The sequence below is a fragment of the Myotis daubentonii genome, chromosome X, assembly GCF_963259705.1.
Source record: "Myotis daubentonii chromosome X, mMyoDau2.1, whole genome shotgun sequence".
In the NCBI taxonomy this organism is placed as follows: domain Eukaryota; kingdom Metazoa; phylum Chordata; class Mammalia; order Chiroptera; family Vespertilionidae; genus Myotis; species Myotis daubentonii.
This window is the reverse complement of record NC_081861.1, coordinates 124,683,643-124,699,361: the sequence shown is the minus strand read 5'-3', so window position 1 is coordinate 124,699,361 and position 15,719 is coordinate 124,683,643. Positions and strand designations below refer to the sequence as shown.

Sequence of the window (15,719 nt, the reverse complement as noted above, 5' to 3'; positions counted from 1 at the left end):
CTTGCATATAATTCTGCAGTGGAAAGATAGCTAAGATATTGTGCTAGTGAAAAAGGCAAGTGCAGAACAGTATAAATAATACAGTCCTATTTGAGTAAAATAAAATGCATATCCCCCAACCCCCCAAAGAAAAACTCTGTCAACCCTAGCAGAGTATTAGAACTTCTGTCATACAGTACCAAATACTCTAATAGAATCACCCATAATTACAGTAGTCTATTATTAGTAACTAGAGGCCCGATGCACGAAATCTGTGCAAGAGTAGGCCTTCCTTCCCCCAGCTGCCGGCATTGGCTTCCCTCTGGCACCTGGGACCCAGGCTTCCCTTTGGCCCCCGGCAGACACCCGGGACCCGGACTTTCCTCCGGCCACCGGCAGGCACCCGGGACCCAGGCTTCCCTCGCAGCTCTGGCTTCGTCCAGAAGGTTGTCTGGAAGGACATCCAGTCTAATTAGCATATTATGCTTTTATTATTATAGATAGTCATATTAAGGGAATTTTAGCCCCTTTGAAAAAATGATACAGTCTGAGCACTGTGTACACCTCTTCACCATCTGACCCCACAGACCTATTTGTGATGTCAGTGACAGCAAAGTACCTCAGAGAAAACCCACCCAGGTCAACTTGTGACATTGCAGGTTCATTGTCTTCACATATGGAACTTGTATTTAACACATTGTTTGCGGGTAGTTTTTATCGCGCGCTAACAGGTGGCGCGGGCCATTTTTGCTAATTTTTTGCGCATATGGCAACGTTCAGTAAAATTACGATAACTTTAGTTTACGTATTTATACGTTACCCGCATTCTACCGCTAGTCTATAAAAAACGTATTAATACGTGTCCCGCGCTCTACTACACTGGTAGAACGTATAAATACGTAAAACGTATAAATACGTTTCCTGCATACAATGTGTTAAGTATGATCATACAGGTTTTGTTATCATTTTAGATTCTTTTAGTGACAGAAAGAATGAAATTCTTTTTTTTATGTTATCCTAATACTTCAAGTTACTACCTTACATTAATACTGCTTTGTCATTTTAAAATCCCTTTGGCATACATTTTTATGTTATTGTCATAGGCATAAATGTTGGACAGGGTCATATGGGAGAAAAGTGGGGACTTTAAAGTCAAACAGATCGAAGTTTGAATCCTGGCTTCCCCACTTACTACCTGTATGCCTTTGGATAAGTTACAGACACTTCCAGAGCCTGCTCATTTATAAAATGGGAATGATAATCCTATCTAATAAAAGACAAAAAGGGTAATTAACTGTACCTCCGCTACTCTTCCCATTGGCTAATCAGGGCGATATGCAAATTAACCGCCAACAAAGATGGCAATTAATTTGCATGCACAGGCTCCAAGCGGTGGAGCAAAGCCAAACAGCCCCAAAGCCGCGGAGCAGCGAGGCCTCACTGTCCCGGGATCAATGGAACCACGAGGCCTCCCAGCACCAGTGTCAAGCGGATCTGCGAGGCCTCCCGGCCCCAGGATCAGTGGAGCCGCGAAGCCTCAGGGCCCCGAGATCAGCGGAGCCAGGAGGCCTCCCGGCACAGGGATCAGCGGAGCCACAAGGCCTCCTGGCCCCTGCAGCAGCATGACGGTGCGGCGCCACAACCCCCAGATCGGCCCTGCTCTGTTGGTGATGGGGCAGCATCCCAACCCCCTGATCCGCTCTGCTCTGTGCCTGACAGGGGGTGGTGCCCCAACCCCCTGATCAGCCCTGCTCTGTGCATGAAAGGGAGTGGCGCCACAACCTCCCCATCGGCCCTGCGTTGAGTGTGACAGGGGGCGGTGCCCCAACCCCCCAATTGGCCCTACCCTGAGCATCACTGGGGGTGGCATCGCAACCCCCTGATCCACCCTGCTCTGTGCATGACAGGGGGCGGCTCCCCAACTCCCAAATCAGCCCTGCTCTGAGCCCGACCAGTGGCTGCACCTAGAGATTGGGCCTGCCCTCTGCCACCCGGAAGCGGGCCTAAGCCAGCAGGTCGTTATCCCCCAAGGGGTACCAGACTGTGAGAGGGCACAAGTGGGGCTGAGGGACACCCCCCCCCCCGCGCCAGTGCACAAATTTTTGTGAACCGGGCCTCTAGTATTCAAATAATATTGCTGAGTTATAAGGATTAGATGAGGTTATGTGTATAAGGTACCTAACATAGTATGTGGTATATAAAAGTGCTTAAAAGCTACTAACAGTACTATGATCATCCTCATTTACAGTGATTCATTTCGTATCATATACTGTGAAGCACCTGCTGTGTTCCAGGCACTATACTAGGTGGTGGGAATACAGTGGTAAAGAAGAAGGACACTGCCCCTACCTTCATTAAGCTTATAGTCTAGCACAGCCGTGGGCAAACTACGGCCCGCGGGCCAGATCTGGCCCGTTTGAAATGAATAAAACTAAAAAAAAAAAAAAGACCGTACCCTTTTATGTAATGATGTTTACTTTGAATTTACATTAGTTCACACAAACACTCCATCCATGCTTTTGTTCCGGCCCTCCGGTCCAGTTTAAGAACCCATTGTGGCCCTCGAGTCAAAAAGTTTGCCCACCCCTGGTCTAGGAGGAGATAAAAAGGAATTTGTAGTTAATTACAGTAGATTGTGAGAAGTGTTATCATAGGGAAAGAACAGTGCCTGGGATCTTGAGGAGGAACACATACCCAAACTTGGAGGCCAAAAGAGTGAGTAACTGACTCCAAGGCCACACAGGTGATAAGTGGAGAAGCCAACACTAGAACCCAGTTCTTCAGAACTCCCAAGTCTGGTATACCGTTCACTTTATCATGCCATCTCTGTTATTTTCAGTAAATTGCAACTGGGCAAGGTACCACCTTCCATTTATAGCACCATCATCTATTTCAGGAATATTGTGTGACATATGATATACTGAAGAATGTGAGCCCCATGGAGGCTGAGTTTCTTAAAGATGCTGGCAATAAGTGTAAAGTTAAATTCAGGTAATATTTCTATGCTGATTTATTTCAAGAAGTACTTAGTTAATATGAAGCAATCTTAGATATTTGTTAAGTCCTCATAACTTCTCAGTATATAACTGCAAAGTAAATGTGTTTTTATTTACATTTATTAGGTAAAGAAACTGAGGCATGACTCTTAGGCCAAAAGTTGCCTTGAGAGTAGTTCGTGTCCCATGATGTGTCCAGCCTGTCACACATATGAAAATAGATGTGAGGATACACACCCCTAGGTGTGGCTCTTTCATCTTCTATAATCCATTTCATTACCAGTTTGTTCTATGCTCTGGTATAGCCTTTATCCTGCATGCAAGAAACTATCTTAAGCACAAGGGGGAGCAGTAACTGAGCCCCAAACCTGATTCCAAATGACACATTTTTCATCTTTATTTCAGATTCAGTGGTGAAAAATTTCCACCTTTTATTGTGTTTAAAATTTTTCTACATACTGGAGGCTATGGTTACAAGTATTTCAGCGGAAAAAATATGGTAAAGCCATCAAGTAAGGTGATGTTTCACACTGTACATTTTATGTTATTTAGCTTCTTACACATCTTAACATCATAACATAGATATGTAGTATCTGGATTGCATTTAAGTATACAGACTATTATTTCACCATTAAACATCCCAGCAGGCAGTTAGTATTTTCTTAACCATATGTTTCAAAGTGTCTGTTTATTAGCTAAAAAATATTTGGAGTAATTACATATATAAGGCTCTAAAAAATATCCACCATTATTCTTAATATTAAATTTTTGGTTTGTTAAGACAGGGGTAGGAAAAAGTAGGTTAATAATAATAACTATAATAATAAAACATTTAAAATATAGTCAATAAATATACATATTTTAAATATAATCAATAAAATATATTTTTATTGATTTCAGAGAGGAAGGGAGAGGAAGTGAGAATCATTGTTCAGCTGCCTCCTGCATACCCCCCACTGAGGATCGAGCCCACAACCTGGGCATGTGCCCCTACCGGGAATCAAACTATGACCTCCAGGTTCACAGGTCGACCCTCAACCATTGAGGCACACCAGCATGGCATATTTTTTAAAAGAATACATTTTCTGTTTTGCATACTCACAACTGTAAACCTACTTTTGCCCAACCCTGTAACGGACTAAAGTGGCCTATTGGTCAGTGCTTTAAAATTATGCATAACCTTTGATTCAGTTTTGTCTGAATGGCATTTTATCATTGTTTCTTCACTTCTGGTAGCATCTTTAGAAAAAGCCATGCTGGACTATTGGAAATGAACTTTTAAAATATTTATCCTTTTTTATCTGAGTTCTTTTAAGTTTCATGAATATTCACCAAAATTGTCTGCAGCATAGGAATCACCTGAGGATCTTGTTAAAGATGCAGTTTCTGATTCAGTAGATCTGGGATGGGGTCTGAATCTAACCAGCGCCCATGGATCACACTTTTTTTTTTTAATCCTTACTTGAGGATATTTTTCCATTGATTTTTTTAGAGTGGAAGAGAGAGGGAAAGACAGAGAGAAACATCGATTAGTTGCCTCCTGCACAAGCCCCAACCAGGGCCTGGGCCAGGGAGGAGCCTGCAACTGCGGTATGTGCCCTTGACTGGAATTGAACCCAGGACCCTTTGGTCTGCAGACCAGTGTTCTATCCACTGAGCCAAACCAGCTAGGACCCATGAACCACACTTTTAATAGCAAGGATCTACAACACAGGTTTTATTCTGTTGACCCTTATATATGACTGTAATTGAGTAAAAAAAAAAAAGTATGCATTATCATATTTAGCCTTTTTTATTGTTGTTATTAATCCTCACCCGAGGATATTTTTCCCCCATTGATTTTAGAGAGAATGGAAGGGAGGAGGAGAGACAGAGAGAGAGAAACATCAATGTGAGAGAGACACATGGATTGGTTGCCTCCCGCCAGGGATCGAACCTGCAACGAAGGTACTTGCCCTTAACCTGAATCCAACCCAACGCTCTAACCACTAAGAAAAACCAGCTAGGACTCATATTTAGCCTTTTATAAACCATAAATCAAAGGTTCTTTTCCTGTCGCCTTCTGGAAATATTTTGCATGAAAAGTATGGGCCATCTGAAGTAATCGGTAATGGCATGAATTCAGGATAGAAGACCACACAACCTAGCAGTTTCTGATCAGCTCCAACATGTGTAACATTTCTTCTCCAAAGAATATTAGAAAAGGAAAAGAGACTGCTTTTCTCTGTTCTCAGGCAATATCAGAAAAAATTTAACTCTGTTTCAGAAATGTATCAAATGGATTATGTGTTTTCATATGGAATATAGTGTTTCAGAAACATTAATATTTTTCATGTATATAGGAGGACTTCAAATACAAAAGTAGATGTTTACTTTATGTTCATACCACATTAATCTACAGAATAAGCTTAGAGTTGGCCCTAGAAAATAGCATCAGTTGCTGCTTTCCTGAGGTTACATAATGGGGCCTTTCCAGGAACTGCAATTCTCCTGGGTCAGCTCCTAGAGGCCCGTACTGTCCCCAGACTGGAGCAAATGAGAACCTTGGACGCCGTGACTGGAAAGCACTGTGTGTATATTAAAACTTGTAAAATGCTGTATAATAACTTCAGTTTTTATTTAAATTACAAAGTAACTGTTTTTAAAAAGGAAATAGCACAGAGAGGGTGTTTTTTTTTTTAAAAAAAAAAAGGAAAATATGCCTTTATGGCTTTCTTCTCTGTGCTGCAACTTTCACTCGCCTGGGGTGATTAATGTTAACAGTTTGCTTTGTATCCTTCATGTTTTTCTTTCTTTTTTTCTTTTAATCTTTATTGTTGAAAGTATTACATAGGTCCTCCTTTTCCCCCATTAACCTCTTCTAGCCTGCTCCCATCACCCCTTCATGTTTTTCCCATGAAAATACACACACAGATATATTTTTAATTTTTTTTGTTCTTATTGTGAAAATGCAATCATATCATTCAGCTTGAGTTCTTCACTAAACAGTATACGGGTTTTAAATGATGAGGACATACCCAGTTTGGAGAGCAGTTTAGGGTTCCTGTTTCCCTTCAGTTCAGCTTCAAAACAAACTGGTAACTCTTGGATTAATGGCTGATAGAAGTAGAATTTTTCTCTAAGTTTACTCAACTCCTTTGCTCTTTGAATGTAGAAATTATGTCTTCAACAGACTAATCCAACTTCCTAAGTTTTAGTCCACTCAGATGTTTAATCTAAGTTCACTTATGAAGGAGGGGTGTTTCACAGGTTGTTGTTCTAGCTTTTCTCTTGTTTTTATTGCCATTTCTAGTTTCATTTCCTTATTTTCCAAAGGCATCTTTCATGTGTTCACCAAAAAAAAAAAAAAAAAGCAAAAACAAGTGAAAGGATATAGAGTAGCCTAACAAACTTTGGAGAAGAAGAACAAAGTTAGAAAATTCACACTACCTGATTTCAAGACTTAAAAAGCCACAGTAACCCCCGCAGTATAGTGATAACATATAGACATGTAGATCAATGAGAGCGAATAGAGTATTCAGAAATAGACCTACACATAGATGATGAATTGATTTTAATCAAAGGTGCCAAGACAGTTCAAATGATGTGAGAACAATTGTATAGTCGTGTGTAGAAAAAAGAGATCTTATTGCCGAAACCGGTTTGGCTCAGTTGATAGAGCGTCTGCCTGCGGACTGAAAGGTCCCAGGTTCGATTCTGGTCAAGGGCATGTACCTGGGTTGCGGGCACATCCCCAGTAGGAGATGTGCAGGAGGCAGCTAATCGATGTTTCTCTCTCATCGATGTTTCTGTCTCTCTCTCTCTCTCTCTCTCTCTCTCTCTCTCTCTCTCTCTCCCCCCCTTCCTCTCTGTAAAAAAAAAAAAAATCAATAAAATATATTTTTAAAAAAGTGAGGAAATGCATTTTAAAAAAAAAGAGAGAGATCTTATTTCAGTTACCTACTTCGATGATCTATTTTCAGAGCAATACTTATTTACAGAGGGTTGTCACTGTGGTTAGTCCACCAACTATATTTAGAATATTCTAAAGCCTTGCGACTTACTCAAAGTGTGGCCTGCTGACCTACAACATGGTTCAATTCCCCATTAGGGCACATGCCTGGGTTGCAGGCTGTATCCTCAGTGAGGGTGTGTGCAGGAAGCAGCCAACAGTTTTCTCTCTTGTCGATGTTTCTCTTTATCCCTCTCCCTTTCTCTCTCTAAAATCAATAAAAAATATTTTTTTAAAATGCATAATCCCTAGCCATGGCCAGTGTGCTCAATGGTTAGAGCATCAGCCCACACACCAAAGGGTTGTGATTTTGATTCCCAGTCAAGGGCATGTACCGGGGTTGCAGGTTCAATCCCACGCCCTGGTCAGGGCACATGTGGGAAGCAATCAATCGATGTTTCTCCCTCCTTCCCTCTCTCCCTCTCTCCATCTCTCCCCGTCTCACCCCTTTCTACCTCTCCTCCACTCTGTAAAAATCAATGGAAAAAATATCCTCAGGTGAGAATTGACCAAAAAACACATACTCTCAGGCCCTACCCAAAACCCACTGAATCAGCATCTGCCTTTAACAAGATGCCCAAGTGACCCTGGGCACAATATATTTTCATGAGCACTGTCCTAAATGTGCCCTCCACCATGGTCTGGAACCCCTCTGGGTAACTGACAGCTCTTAAACATTAACATTCAGTAACTATTATTTTAAATTGAAGATCCCATTCTTTTTGAGGATTGTGTATTTATGTAAAAAAGAAAAACATTAATATTACTAATAGCTACCCCTATTGAACAGTATCAAGTATGATGTGTAGCACTTTATGTGCATTATTATTTAATTCTCACAAACTCTAGAATGTAGATTCTGTTATCTTCATTTTAAAGAGACTAAGTAACTTAAGGTTTCATAACTAGAAAGTGAAGGAACTGACACCAAAACCCAGTGAGCCTGCCCGGCCAGTGTGCTCAGTGGTTGAGCATTGACTTATGAACCAGGAGGTCACGGTTCAATTCCCGGTCAGGGCACATGCCTAGGTTGCAGGCTTGATCCCCAGTGTGGGGTGTGCAAGAGGCAGCCAATCAATGATTCTCTCTTATCATTGATGTTTCTAGCTCGCTCTCCCTCTCCCTTCCTCTCTAAAATAAAAAAATATATATTAAAAAAACAAAACATTGAGCCTGACCTCATAGTTCATGCGCTTAACCACTCCTTAGTCAGCAACCCCACTAAATACGTTCTCTTATATGACCCACTGATAACATGTTATTCCCTTTTTGCCTATGAGGAAGCTGAAACTTAAGAGGCTTGTCAGGGGCAGAACTGAGACTTGAACACTTCTCTGTGTACTGTGCACATTTTGAGGCCGTTATGGTGGTTTTATTAATTCAGAGCCTGTATCTAATTGAACTGTTTCAAACCAATAAACTGTCCCCATGCAGAGATACTAGTTATTACCACCTTCATGAATAAGAATTTCCAGCCAGGCAGGGAAGAGACTTGAGATGTTACAGTAACTTGATAGCCCAAGTATGGATCTAGGCCAGCAAGTAGCCACAGGGAGGGGGGGACTTCTAGGCCACATTGATGCGGGGTATCAGGGGAGGTGTCAAATTTAGAGATGCCCCCCTCTGACTCTTTGAGTCACCCACTAAGAATGGAACCTGCCTCTTGAATCTTAGTCTGATTGGCGGCTATCCTGGAATCCTTGCCTAGTTTTTTGTTTTATTTTGTGTTGTTTTTTTATTAATCCTCACCGGAGGATGTTTTCCCGTTGATTTTTAGAGAGAGTGGAAAGAAGGGGGCGAGACAGAGAGAGAGAAACATTGATGTGTCTCTCAATTGGTTGCCTCCTGCACGCATCCCAACCAGGGCTGTGGATTGAGCCTGCAACCAAGGTACGTGCTCTTGACCGGAATGGAATCCAGGACCCTTCAGTCCAAGGCCGATACTCTATCCACTGAGCAAAACCGGCCAGGGATAGGAGTTATTTTAATAGATAGATAGATAGATAGATAGATAGATAGATAGATAATTACATTATATATATATATATATATATATATATATATATATATATATATATATATACACACACACACACGCACACATATATATATACACACACACATATATATATTATTGATTTCAGAGAGAGAGAGATAGAAACATCAATGATGAGAGAGAATCACTGATCGGCTGCCTCCTGCACACACCCCACTGGGGATCAAGCTAGAGCATTGCCTAGTTTTTACCCTTCCCTTTTGGGGCTGGGTTCTGCTTTCCCATCTCTTTCTATGAAGGACTTTCCTGAATCTGGCCATACACGACAGAGGTATGAGAAAGAAAGAACATCTTGGCCACTGGAGGGCAAACTTTTTCAAATCCCTGTCACAAGTAGGCAGCAGGCCTGCCATGTGCTGCCAGGCATAGAGAGTTTTGACTGAGAGACGGGGATGGGCCTCGCACAGCTGAGGCCCTGTACAAATAAAGACACCAGGGCTTGGAGAGATTGGTGGTGGTGGCAGAGTGGAGTAGAGTAGGAAGGAAATAACAAATGCCTTTTTAAGTAACTTGTTCTAAAGTAAAATATAATTATATCTAAAGAAATGCTCAAAGCAGAAGTTAAGTGGTTTTTCAGACCTGTTCAGTGTATATCTATTTGCTTTTACCTTTAGAGTCACTGTGGGAATGGTTAATTAGGACCCTCATAAAATTAATTGCAAGAAAGCATAGTGGATGCCCTAACTGGTTTGGCTCAGTGGATAGAGCGTTGGCCTGTGGACTCAAGGGTCCCAGGTTTGATTCCAGTCAAGGGCATATACCTTGGTTGCGGGCACATACCCAGTGGGGAGTGTGCAGGAGGCAGCTGATCGATGTTTCTCTCTCATTGATGTTTCTAACTCTCTATCCCTATCCCTTCCTCTCTGTAAAAAAATCAATAAAAATATATTTTAAAAAAAGCATAATGGCGTTACGTGCCAATACTGCCTTTTGTTTAGATGCATAGTGTAGAAAGAAACTAATGAAATGGAAAACCAAAATGATCTGCCCAAAGGAAATCTCCATCACATTTTTAGTAAACTATTTCTGTCCCTTTAATTTACTGCCTTAGGAATAAAACTACAACCATTTGAATACAGAGTGGGGCAAAACTAGGTTTATATTTGTTCATATGGGAAATAATACAATAATAAATAATAATACAAGAATAAACTGTTTTGCATACTCACAACTATACACCTACTTTTGCCTCACTGTGTATTTTCTTTTAAAAAAAATATGTTTTTATTGATTTCCCAGGGGAAGGGAGAAGGGGAGAGAGAGAGAAACATCAATGATGAGAGAGAATCATTGATTGGCTGCCTCCTACACGCCCCCCACTGGGGATCAAGCCCACACCCCAGGCATGTGCCCTTGACCAGAATCAAACCTGGGACCCTTCGGTCTGCAGGCCGACGCTCTATCCACTGAGCCAAACCAGCTAGGGCTATTTTCTTTTTAAAAATAGATTATGTTTTTATTGATTTCAGAGAGGAAGGAAGAAGTAAAGAGAGACAGAAACATCAAGGATGAGACAGAGTCATTGATTGGCTGCCTCCTGCATGCCCCACACTGAAGATCGAGACCGCAACCCAGGCATATACCCTGACCGGGAATTGAACTGTGACCTCCTGGTTCACAGGTCAATGCTCAACCACTGAGCCACACCAGCCAGGCCACCATGTATTTTCTTTTATTTTTCATATGTATCTGTGTCCTAAGCTTAGAAACTTAAAAAATTAAACAGGAATATTCTAGATAACAAAAGTGAGAATTGAAATAGAAAATACATCAAGGCTCGCTGTTGTATTGTGTGGTAAGTAAAAAGAACAGATTCTGAGTCAACCCTATCTCAGTGACTCCTCTGTGGCCTTACATCAGCATTATATAACACAGGGTTCCCATACTTTCACTAGCGTCACATTCTGAGATACAAAGGAAAAGTGAGACTGATCTGAAATCAAAAGATATTTAAATCTTCATCTTCGCTAGTCTCCCTTCACATAAGCATATCCTTTGTGGCCAGAAGCACAGATGCATGGTACAAATATGTGTTAGAAGAAGCAGCACATACTATGGGGAGTGGGAAAGAGGGTGGGGCGTACTTAAAGCTCTACTCACAGTCTATGTATAGCTCTCGGAACAAGGAGAAATGTGCATGGAAGAGTTTGGTACCAATAGGGCCAGACAGGATTTGAGCGTCAGTATTTTCTATGATTTTTCTGTCTTTGCCCTTTCGGGTACTTTCCTTGAGCAGCAAATGTAAAAAAACCCTTTGTTTGCCAATCTTTGGCTACTGAGAATGAAGTCTGAAGGAGAAAGAGGTCTGAGCAATCTAAAATGTACATGTTGCCATTTGGGGACTATATATTAACTAACACATAAAGATAGTTGGTCTATGCCCTATCCGGTTTGGCTCAGAGGATGGAGTGTCAGCCTGTGGACTGAAGGGTCCCAAGTTAGATTCCAGTCAAGGGCATGTACCTTGGTTGCCAGCACATCCCCAGTGGGAGGTGTACGGGAGGTGGGTGATTGATGTTTCTCTCTCATCGATGTTTCTGACTCTCTATCCCTCTCCCTTCCTTTCTGTAAAAAATCAATAAAATATATTTTTGAAAAAAGAAAAGATAGTTGGCCGAATGATACCTTTTCTTGCAGTTCCTAGGCCAACCTATTTAATAATCAAATAAATTTTTTCTGCATGGACAGCATGAATGGCGTTATAGGTTTGTTTTGTTTTGTTTTAAGGGAAAGGAATGTTTTTTAAGGGGTAAAAGACATCTTTTAAAAACTGGTCCTTGCCCTGGCCGGGTGGCTCAGTTGGTTGGAGCATTGTCCTGTAAACCAAAATGGTTGCAGGTTCGATTCCCAGTCAGGGCACATACCTAGGTTGTGGGTTCGATCCCAAGTTGGTGCACATAATAGATGTCTCTCATCAATGTTTCTCTCTCTCTCCGTTCTTCTCTCTCTAAAATCATATCCTCAGATGAGAATTTTTTTAAAAAAATTAAAAACTGGTTCTCCAAGGACTGTAGACTCAGCTCTTCTAGCTGCATTTTAAAACTACGTAGATATGGTTATAGGAACAAATTTTAGGTAGTTTTTAAAATCCCTATATAATATTTTCTTTAAAAATACTATCCTTTTGTTGAATACAAGCTGTTAGAAGAAAAGAACGATATTTTATGTATTTGTCAGAAAAATACATAAAGTATGTGCTGATTATTATTGCTATTATACTATTTTAAAAGTCTGTGCTCTGTTCTTTTTATAGGCGTCATATGATGCTTACAAAATTATGGGGAGGAAGAAGTTTCTTGAACTAATTTTAGAAGATGAATATCTTTTCCAGAAGTTCAAAATAACTGATGAAATAGATATTATCACCGTGCAAGATTACGTGACAGTAAGGAATTTAGATTTAGATATTGAAACCAAACAACAACAACAAAAAGCCTTCTTACCCTATCTTCCAAGAGTCATACTTTTTTTTTTTCATGGTAAAATACACACAATGTAGCCTTGCCTGATGTAGCTCAGTAGGTTGGGCATCATCCCATGCTGGCTCAACTCCTGGTCAGGACACGTGCCGGGGTTGCGTGCTCGATCCCTGGTAGGGGGTGTGCAGGAGGCAGCTAATCGATGTTACACTCTCACATCGATGTTTCTCTCCCTCCTGCTCCCTTCCCTCTCTCTAAAATAAATCAATAAAAATATTATTTAAAAACACACACAATACAAAATGTTCCATTTTTATTTTTTTTAAATATATTTTATTGATTTTTTACAGAGAGGAAGGGAGAGAGATAGAGAGTTAGAAACATCGATGAGAGAGAAACATCGATCAGCTGCCTCCTGCACATCTCCTACTGGGGATGTGCCCGCAACCCAGGTACATGCCCTTGACCGGAATCGAACCTGGGACCCTTCAGTCCGCAGGCCGACACTCTATCCACTGAGCCAAACCGGTTTCAGCTAAAATGTTCCATTTTTAAAGTGAACAATTCAGTGGCATTAAGTACGTTCACAGTGTTGTGCAAACTTCACCACCATCTACTACCAGAACCTTTTGGCACCCCAAATGGAAACCTCACATCCATTAAGCAGTCATTCCTGATTCCTCTATCACTATAGCCCTAATCAACCACTGATCTACCTTCTGTCTCTCTGAATTTGCCTATTCTGGATATTTCATACTAATACAGTCATATAATGTATGGCTTTTTGTGTCTGAGGAGTGATACCTAAGGAATGTGGGGTTTCTCTTTGGTGTGGTGGAAATGTTTTGGAATTAGATAGTGGTGGTATGTGGTGTGAATTTACTAAAAACCACTAATGTGTACACTATAAAATGGTTAAAATGGTAAATTTTATATAAATGTTATCTCAATTAAAAATCAAAAATAAATACATGGTGCTAAGAGAGTGCATGGGGATTTGACCTAATAAGGAAGGGTTCTTTTATTGTTGGGATGCTTTCTACTACAAGTAACAATATTTCCAGCCACAAGAGACTTAAACGGAAAGGACATTTATTGTCTCATGCAAGAAGTTCCCAGATAGGAGGGTCCTGGACTAGCTAATGTGGCAGCTCAAGAACATTAGGGTTCTGAGTCAGCTTCTCTACAGTTCTCTTGGCTTAACTATCACATTCTCAACTACATTCAGAAGCGGGGAGAAGGAGACTCCATGAGTCTTTTTATCTCAGGAAGAAAACTCTTTCCCAGAAGATCCCAACAGACCCCCTCAGGCCCCATTGGTCAGAACCAGATCACATGTTCCCCCCTAAACCAATAACTGATTGGTTTGTGTGCTGGGACTCTCCTTCCCAGAGTATATTGCTGGTCCATACCTGAAAAAAAAATCAGGGCTCCAGGAGCAAGGGAGAAGTGGAAAGTGGTTGACGGGTAGGCAATCAACAATGTGTCACAGCCTCAGTCTGGGGCTGAGCAGGTGGCATACCCAAGGCAAAGGCTCTGTGGCAGGAGGAGCTGCGGGGCCTGGAAGCAGGTCTGTGGGACTGGAGGAGAGAGAGCAGAGTGTGGTGGTATGTAGTCAGGCTGGAGGGCCGCTAAGATCATCATACAGGGCTTTCAACCATAGTAAGGTGTTTGTTTTTTTCTCTCATTTTTTTCTTTCTTTTTTTTTTATTTGGAGGAGGTATTTCTTGATTCTGTGTACAATGAGAAGCTGGTACAGTGTTTCAAGAAATGAGGTGATGAATCCAATGAGCGAGGAGATCCATGTGGCTGCAATGTAGAGTATAGAATAGAGTACAGTAACAGCCTTCTAGTTTGGAGGTTTCTGCAGTATTTTAGGAGAAATGGTGGTATATTGGTTTAGGGCAGTGAGGCTGGAGATGCAAGAGATAATCTATATACTAAAAGCCTAAGCGACTGTTACAGCTGAAAGACCAGAACAACTGGACACTATAATGTGCACTGACTACCAGGGGGCAGATGCTTAATGCTGGAGCTGCCCCCTGGTGGTCAGTGTGCTCCCATAGGGGGAGCGCCGCTCAGCCAGAAACCAGGCTCACGGCTGGCAAGCGCAGCAGCGGTGGCAGGAGCCTCTCTCACCTCTGCTGCAGCACTAAGGAGCAGCAAGCTGAGCGGTAAGGAGCAGCGAACAGGCACATGGACATCCCCCAAGGGGTCCCAGACTGCAAGAGGGAACAAGCCAGGCTGAAGGGATCCCCCCCCCCCTCCCCGGTGCACAAATTTTGTGCACCAGGCCTCTAGTTAGGGAATAAAAGCAGTGGGCCTTGCCCTAGCTGGTTTGGCTCAGTGGATAGAGAGTGAACCTGAGGACTGAAGGGTCCTGGGTTCAATTCCGTGAGGGCGTGCAGGAGGCAGCCAATCAAAGATTCTCTCTCATCATTGATGTTTCTATTGCTCCCTCTCCCTTCCTCTCTGAAATCAATTTAAAAAATCTATTTTTTTAAAAAAAAGCAGTTAGCCTTGGTGACAGGGTGGTAAATTAAAGAAAGGTGTCCTAGCTTTCCTTAATATGGCTCCTAGTCTTCTGGTTTGTGTAGCTAATAGGACAGCAGTGCTGAATCAGGGAACTTACACTAGATACCTAAATAATAATAATAGCAAATGCCGATGTACAGTCATGCGCCACTTAACGATAGGGATACATTCTGAGAAATGCATCATTAGGGATTTTAGAATTGTGTGAACATCATAGATTGCACTTACGCAAGTCTAGATGGTATAGCTTGCTACTATAATTGTATGTGCTGTACTTTTTTTGTACAGTAGGTTTGTTTACAGCAGCACCACCACAAACATGTGAGTAGTGCATTATGATGTCCCTAGGTGAAAGGAATTTTTCAGCTTCATTATAATCTTATGGGACCACCATCATCTATGTGGTCTGTCATTGACCAAAACATCATTATGCAGCACATAACTGTAATACCAACTCCTTTTATTCTCATAACAACCCTAAGAGATAGGTATTATTATTACCCTGTTTCACACATTCTAAAGACTAAGGGATCTCAAAATTCTAGCTCATAATAATAACACGTGGCCTTAACTATTTACTCAGTTGCTTCAATGTGAAACTTGAAATTAATATAGTGCCTTAGAGACTCCCAGTTCTGTTTTCTTACTTTCACAGCCTTAACCTAGAAGATTAGGCATTGGACCAGGAAATAACTAGAGCTTGGGGGTGCCAACTATCTTTGCTAAGGACATGGGTCTCATAC

The 15,719-nt window shown here is 41.5% G+C and overlaps 1 protein-coding gene across 2 annotated transcripts in view; it reads left to right on the top strand.

Moving 5' to 3' along the window:
- Positions 1–15,719, top strand: part of CXHXorf58 (chromosome X CXorf58 homolog) — a 42,098-nt gene that overhangs the window by 6,618 nt on the left and 19,761 nt on the right. Inside the window, exons 4-6 of one of the 2 annotated variants that reach the window (XM_059679471.1) lie at positions 2,876–2,970; positions 3,381–3,492; positions 12,276–12,407. In XM_059679471.1, coding sequence (XP_059535454.1) covers positions 2,876–2,970; positions 3,381–3,492; positions 12,276–12,407 — 339 coding nt within the window. The remainder of the gene's footprint in view (positions 1–2,875; positions 2,971–3,380; positions 3,493–12,275; positions 12,408–15,719) is intronic. The other variant, XM_059679472.1, reaches the window with a different exon arrangement.